Source organism: Parus major, chromosome 2 (genome assembly GCF_001522545.3).
Source record: "Parus major isolate Abel chromosome 2, Parus_major1.1, whole genome shotgun sequence".
In the NCBI taxonomy this organism is placed as follows: Eukaryota; Metazoa; Chordata; class Aves; order Passeriformes; family Paridae; genus Parus; species Parus major.
Window position 1 is genome coordinate 8,294,428 of NC_031769.1, and position 7,728 is coordinate 8,302,155.

Sequence of the window (7,728 nt, forward strand, 5' to 3'; positions counted from 1 at the left end):
TATTAGGTGCCCTATTATGGAAAATAAACTTTAATCCGTCCATAAAAACAGAATCTGAAAAACATATTTGCCCTTGTAGTCTGGAACACTGAAGGTATTCTTGTGAGACGCTGGGCTTTAAAGAGATTAATTTTATTGAGACAGACACAATACACCGGTAGGACTTTGATACCGAGTCCGTGAATAGCTGCCTGTACCCGCAAGGCTGGTTTTCGTGGGGCTGAAACGAGTTTGGACACACACCTCTTGGGCATACAGGATATTTCTGGCCCGGTGGAGCACGTTTGCCAGCTTAATTAGTGGGTGTTTAATTGAAAATTGATGACTGAGGGAGGATCTTTATTGTTGGGGGTGGGGGGTGATCTCAGGTAGGATTATTATTATTATTGTTATTGTTATTACTGTTGTTTTTGTTGGTGTTGTTATATACACTATGCATTATATTTAATTCATTGATCATTTTTTTGAGATAAGGTGTTGTCCAGACTGGTACAGTTCAGAGGTTTTAAGGTAGAAGCAAGAGGTAAATCCTACTGACAGTAACTCGGATGTATCACCCGGATTAGGGCGGAGGAGCCACCGTGGCCCTATGCGGGTCTTGCCCGCTCCTGCCCAGACATTCACCCACGAAGATGCAGCCTTAGCCAGCGGCGTGAAAAGCCACAGCGATACCAATGCCTTTATTTTCCTATCGCCTTGAAGTCTCTACAGCCTGTGGCCGAAAGAAAATCGTTTACAGATTTAAATCAGAGTCCCCGACGCGATCGTTTCCGTGCAAGGGGGTAGGTATCGGTCAAGCCCAAATGGAGATTATCCCAATCAAGTGTTTTGCCATACGGGATCTGTTCAGATTTATGATTAATCGTGATTTTTGGCGTGTTGCCCCGGGGCACTGGGCGTGCGGAGCTGGTGAGCTGGTTACTACCCGCGTTATGCCTGGATGCCACCTCCAGCCGACCCACCTGAGCTCTCCGTGAAGGATAACACTTTTCCTTCATGAATCTCATCCCATAATCTCATGCATCCTCCAGCCTGTGTTTCACGGGGCGGATTTTTACAGAAGCAGTTAAGAGGGGCCACGCTGTGGCCTCACAGAACAGGTTAACGCGACTTCGTAGAAAATATCTTTATTAAAATTATTATGATTTTATTTTTAAAGTGCAAGGGCGTGGGAAAGCTCTGTATTTCAGAGCTCCGCATTCTTATCCTCCGGAGCTAGGAGGGGGAGCGGTGGGATGCGGGAGCAGGGTCCGTCCGCCCCCTACGCGGAAACAGAATGGAGCCGCCCCGTAATTCACGGGCAGGGATGAATTACCAGACGTGGCCCCGAGCTGGTGGGGATGAGCCAGTGATTATATTTAAATTCGCTATAATTGATTTGGGGAAGAGCTGCCGTGACAGCGATTAATTGATCTGCAAATTTATTGGCGAGATAAATCGCGCACTTATCGAAAACCCCGCGCTCCACCGCCGGGGGTTGGAGAGCGGGGGGTCCCGTCCTCGCTGCCGGGGAGGGCAGGGGAGCGCCTCGCTCCTTTGGAAGTCGAGCCGCCCCTGGAAAGCGGCGCTACCCCCTCCTTTCGTAGGCCCTATTCCCTCGGAAGGGAACGGCCCCGGCCAGGCCCTGAGCTCCTAAAACCATCGCACAGCGGGGATCGCCATCGCCTCCCCGAAACCCGCCTGGCACCGGCAGCTCTATTGCTGGGGGCAGCTTCGCCCCTCTACTGAGGCGCTCCTCTCGGGAATGTCCTCTCAATATCAGATATTACACGGCAGTTGTGGCGCTGGGCTAAATTGGGTTAGGAAGCGGTGCCCCGCTCCCTCCCGAGCGCAGCGGGATGCCTTGGCCCGGGGGCAGCGAGCATCCTCCCCTCACACAGCGCTCATACACCTCCAGTAAAAAACGCCGTTTATTTTCCCTCCCCATCGCACGGGAGGCAGGACCTGGGGAATAATTTAGCATGCATAAGTAGAGGTAATTTTTTTTTTTTTTATAAATACGATATACAAAAATAAAGACAGTATTGAGATTTCCAGCAGTTTTAACGTTCATGACATAAACAGATTTCCCGATATATAGGAAGAACAAAACATTTCCAATACTCAGCAAAAGGAACGCGCTTCCAGGGGGCAGGGATGGGAGGTGGGGTAGCTCAAGTTTTGTCTGGTTTTCAGTCAGTAATAACACTGTATTCACGATAAATCCTCTTCCCCGCCGGCATGCGGAGGATCCTCTTCTGCATCCCTCTCCAAGCAGGGAGAAATCAGAACAAGGGGGGAGCGGGACTGGTGCCAACCAGGAGCGGCGGGACACCCCCGCAGCGGGACGGCTGGAGGGAGCTGGACGTGCGGGGGGCTCACTGGGGCTGTGCCGGGGCTCCGTGCCGGCCCCGGGGCTGCGTGTCCTCCTCGTCCGCCTCGGAACAGTCGGAGGAGTGGTACGGGCAGCACCTCCCGGCCGCCGCCGCCTCCTCTTCCTCCTCCTCCTCCTCTTCGTCGTCCTCAGGTTCGCTGTCGGGCAGCTCCCGCATCCTCCTCCCGGCGCTCTTCTCTGGGGCGGGCAGGAGCAGATCCTCATCCCCCTTGTCCTCGCCGCCGCCCCCCTTCTGCTTCTCGGCCTCCTGTGCCGCCTGCTCCTTCGCCTTCTTGCTGCGCTTCCACTTCATGCGCCGGTTCTGGAACCAGATCTTCACCTGGGGGAGACGGGACACAAACACATCCCCTCATCACCGCCCGCCGGGGCAGCCGAGCCCGCCCAGCCCCCGCGGGGCCGGGGACACTCACCTGTGTCTCGGTCAGCATGAGCGACGTGGCCACCTCGAAGCGCTTGGGCCGGGAGAGGTACTTGTTGAGCTTGAACTGGTGCTCCAGCTCCAGCAGCTGCTGGCTGGTGAAGGCCGTGCGGGGCCGGCGGCACTTCCCCAGGAGGTTGGACTGAGCCTGGGCTGGGAAAGGAGAAGGGGAGCGCGGAGGTGAGCGCGGGGCCGCGCGTCCTCCGGGAGGGCGGTAGGAAGCAGGAAAGGAGGCAGGAAAGGCTCTGAGCGTGAGACTGAGGCAAGGCTTGACCATTATCCACCGGAGCACGGACCGAGGCGGGGATCGCCTCCAGGCCCTCTGACTCCGGGGTTTCTCGGCTTCCGCAGTGTCAGGGGATCTCCCACAGGGACCAAAATTAAAAAAAAAAAAAANAAAAAAAAAAGGAATTAAATGAAATCTTTTAAATAAAGGAAAATATGTCTCTTGATTTCCCAAGAGCCTAACAAACGCGAGACAATAAACCGAAGCCAGGGATAGCGGCGAAGGAGCACGGGACTCTCCGGGGAGCGGCAATTTGCTCCATTTAATGTTTTAGTTAAACCTGCCGCACTCCCTGCCCGCCCATATCCGTTTAATTAGCAGGATTGCAGGCGGGCACACCTCCGAGCAGGAACCAGGACCAGCACCGAGACTGGGGCCCGCTCCGAGCCCGGCGAGCACCGGGCACCGGCTGCCTTTCGGAGCGTAAATCAGCAGCGAGGACTAGAAAACTGTCGTGGAAACGGGAAAAAATAGAAAGAGAGGAGAAAAAACAAAGTGCATTTTCCGCATTAAAAAAATAACTACAACTAAGGATTTATTAGAGAGGGGAAACAAAACACCAAAACAACAACAAAAAAAGATTCAGCCACGAGAAGGCAGGAACTGAACCTCTTCGAAGGCCCTGACTCCCCTGGGCATCCAAGCCGGCAGCTCTACTGCCCATTTCTCAGAGTATTTAGATGCTTTGGCTTATTTGATTTAGAAAAATAAAAGAATCTGGGAAAAGGCGGCTCCTGCTCCCCGGCCGCTGTTGGAGACAGCTCGCTAAAGCTGCAGAAAGAAAAGGACAGTGTCCACTCCCGGCCGAAGCGCCCGGGAGATTTTCTCACCGCGGTGTGATTTTCCAAGACTAGTTTTACTCGGTTATTTATTCCCCTCTGCCCCTTGTTTGAGAGGCAGGGTTGTGACAGCTCTCCTAATTATTTTTTTCTTCTTGAATGTTCCAGTCTAAATAACCCCAATTCGAGAGAAAACAATAGACTTTTTTGTCTGCGAATATGTGTGCAGGGTAGGAGAAGGGGGGGGGGGGGAAAATCGCAATTCTTTTCTGGCATGATTTTCGTAAAACTACACCTCCGGTATTGTTAAATCGGCCATTCCCACCGAGAGCTCACACCTCCGAAAATGATCTTTGCTTAAACCAGATGCACACAAGTTCTCCACTGCTGCAAGGCCTAGAGCTCAGCACCGTGCTTTGCTGGGGCTCCTGATTCCATCCAGCACTCCCAGCCTCTTCTGCGCCCAAACCTAAACCCTTCCGACTGCACTTCTTTTCTATTCCTTATCTCCAGGGAACACAGAACCCCAAGCTTTTGGCCGAACCCGGATCCTCCCTACATCCCTTTGCCTAGGAGGCCTGAGGTCGTTACTACACGCTCATTTCCGATAAAGAAATAAAATTAAGAACGGTGAGTAAGTGATGAGACCTGCCACCTCGCTTTTAGGAGGTTACATCAAAACTGGGATTTTGGGGACACCATAAGGACTCCTGCCCCTACCAACCCCCACCTCCCCTCCCCGGCGGTTTTTACCCTCAGCGAACGGCGAGAAAGGGGAGTTGCAAAGGCAGGGAGCAATTTGTCACCTTCCCGTTTAACCTGCCGTGAGAGGCCAGGCTGTCCGGGGCCCCTCAAGGGCAGGGAATGGCGATGTGACCGCACATCCCCGTTTCCCATTGAAGAGCGCTATTTCTTCCTTATAACAATTTTTTTTTTTTTTTTTTTTTTTAAAAAAAAGCGCGTCTCTTCCACTTTAAGCCTGCAGCTTGTTTAGGCGGGGGCAGGAGTGGGCTTCTACCCTCTTGGAAGGAGGCAGCTCCCGGTAGGCCTGTGCAGTCGACCCGGGATGGACGCGGCTGCGGTGCAGAGGGAGGCAAATACTCACAGTTAAAGTCGGGCATCTTGGGCAGGATCATGCCCGCAGTGGAGGCCCGCAGCCACTGGTCCAGCTGGAAGGTGCCGGCGCTGAGCTTGATGGGGTCGGCGGCAGGGTGGGAGGGGTGCGCTCCCTGCACCTGCGAGTAGGGGTAGGAGAGCGCCGGGTGTTGCCCGCCCAGCGCCGAGTACCCGTACACCGGGTGCCCGTAGAGAGCCGCCTGCGCCGGCATGCCCGGCCCGCCGGGCGCCGCGGGGTGCAGTCCCAGGGCCATGCCGGCGGCCGAGGCGTGGTGGTGCGGGTGGGAGCCCGTGCTCGCCCCGGGCAGGAAGCCGGGCTTGGGGACCAGGGCGCAGTGCGCGGCCAGGAGGCGCGGCGGAGAGGGGCTGTCGGTGCGCAGGCAGTCGGCGGGGCCGCCGGCGGGGTGCTCGGAGGAGGATGAAGAGGACGAGGAAGAGGAGGACGAGGAGGGCGGGCTGCCGCTCCCGCTGCTGCTACTACCGCTGCCGCCCAGCGAGGTGACCAGGGCCAGCGGCGCGCTCTGCCCCGCCGCCGCCTTGGGGGGGTCGACAGCCAGCAGCGCGTCGATGCGGAAATTTTTGGATTTTTCCATGGGAGCGCCGGCGGGAGGCGGCTGGGGACCGTGCGGCTGCCCCGGGCCGGCCGCGTCTCCCGGCGGCGGCGGGCGGCACTGTGGCCGCGCTCCGCGGCGCGCCCCTTCAAGGGCGCAGGCGGCTCCCATTGGCCTCGCGCCGCTACGGCCTCGCTCGCTATTGGCCGAACCGCCCACCCGTCACCGCCGAGAGCCCGCCCCCTCACACACCCCGCGCTGCGGGTGCCGTCACAGGGGAACAGCCCGGGACAGCCGCGGGGGACACGGCCCGGGACAGCCGCGGGGGACGCGGCCCGGGACAGCCGCGGGGGACGCGGCCCGGGACACCCGCGGGGGACCGGCTGCTCCCCGCGGAGAGAGCTTTCCCAGACACGGCAGTGCGCTGCTGTCCGCCGGTCGCGCTGGCTCCGCCGTGTGTCCATTGACAGTTTTCCCCTATTCCCGCACCCAGCAAATATTTGCCGTAAACGCGCCGCCGGCCGCTTTTTAACGAGTCGGAAAGAATAAACACCTGCGGGTCAGGGAGTCACCCTGCCACCAAATCCCGGGTCTGTCAACAGCCTTATTACACCTGCTTATCTAAGGCAAACAGCCTCGGACAGAAAAGGGAAAGAGCGGGGCGAGGGGTCTCTCCTCACCAGGGTCCCGTTTCCCCGGGGGGTGCACGGGGAACCCCGCCCCGGGCGTGTGAACGAAAGGTCAGGCTGCGGCACGAAGCGCTGCCAAGACATACACATTCTCCTTTCAGAAGTTCTCCCCGGTGGAGAAGGGTCTCGGCTGCGGGACATGCCCAAATCGCTGCTCCATCGCTGTGAGCCCCCCGGGAGGGGCCGCTCCACACCAGGGGGGCGGCGGTACTGTGCTCCTGGGGCGGCGGGGCCACCACAACAAGAGTACGCTGTCCTTCCTGGCCCCTGCCCCTGGGGTGAAAAAGCATTACAAAAAGGTAAAAGCATTAAAAAGAGGAGAGGAAAAGGGAAAAGAAAGGGAAAAAATGGAGAAGAGAAACGGAGTCCAACACAACCAATAAAATGGACAATTTTGGCCCTGTCTCCTTGCTGCTACTCCATGTGCCGGAGGCCTGGAGCACCTCTGCGGGGTGTGCACACATACAGACAAAGCACCCTCTGCTCAGTGCCCTCGGACTCCCCTTTTTCCCCTGCACATTTTTCCCCGCCTTGACCTCACTAGAGCCTCCGGACACACTCGCACAGCAGACACACACACGCAAGCAGGACAGACGTGTGGACACAATCCCAGCAGGCGCACGGGCGCACCTCTGCCCAGGCCCGGCACGATGCACACACACAGCAGAGCCACACGCACACACACAGGACCCGCACAAGGGCACTGGAGAGCAGATGTTCCCAAACAGCCGCTGCCGCCCGCCTCGCCACGGGGGCCGGGGACGAGCCTTGGAGCCGCACAAGACCCCAGTGCCCTCTCCTTCCCGGGATGAAGAGGGGGACACCGAGTCGCAGGACCGTTTTAATGAGCCGCTTCGGTTTTGTCGGGGCTCTGGAGGGGCTGGGGAGACCCCAGGGAATGGACCAGGGATCACGGCGGCCGCCCCGGGCATTCCAGCCGGCCCCACGTCTCCCATTGACCGTCACTTAGTGCCCAACGCACGGGCAGTCCCAGAACGGCGAGTGGCTGGCCTGTCCCTGTGACAGATTCTGGAGAAGGACGAGGGTAGTGTACCCACACCCACCTCCTTCCCTGCGCCCCAGCCCAGCCAGGGATGAGGGCCACCCCCCTTCAACGCGTGCTGTCCAGCCCGCTGGCCACGGGGACGCGGCTGTCACCGGCCGGGCGCCCCGGGCAGAGCCGGTGCCAGTTCCCCGTGCCCGGGCCGGCGGTGCCGGGGCTGCGCGGGCCCGTGGCGGCTGCGGAATGTCCCGCACGCAGGAACACTGCTTCGGTACAGCGTGCGGCCCCTTCTCGGGGCAGCTTTGGGGACGAGGGACCGAGCTGCAGGGGGAACTCTCCGGTGTCAGCAGGGAGCCACGGGAGCAGGGCTGCAGGCACCGGTGGGGACGTATGCCCGCTGCCGGAGGGATGCTCGGCCGGCGGTGGAGGGTGGGCGTGCCGTGAAGGCTTCTCCAGGGGCCGATGGGGCAGAAGGCGAGGCCGGATGGACCGGGGGACCATGCGACCCCGGT

At 58.8% G+C, this 7,728-nt stretch overlaps 1 protein-coding gene across 1 annotated transcript; it reads right to left on the bottom strand.

Annotated features, from left to right (window-relative positions):
• Positions 1-1,655: 1,655 nt before the first annotated feature.
• MNX1 (motor neuron and pancreas homeobox 1) lies at positions 1,656-5,607 on the bottom strand. The gene is made up of 3 exons (XM_015651695.3): positions 4,963-5,607; positions 2,785-2,945; positions 1,656-2,693 (listed from the first exon to the last, which is right to left on the bottom strand). Exons 1-3 carry the CDS (start codon positions 5,564-5,566, stop codon positions 2,358-2,360), a joined length of 1,101 nt encoding a protein of 366 aa, XP_015507181.1. The 5' UTR covers positions 5,567-5,607; the 3' UTR covers positions 1,656-2,357.
• Positions 5,608-7,728: the final 2,121 nt, after the last annotated feature.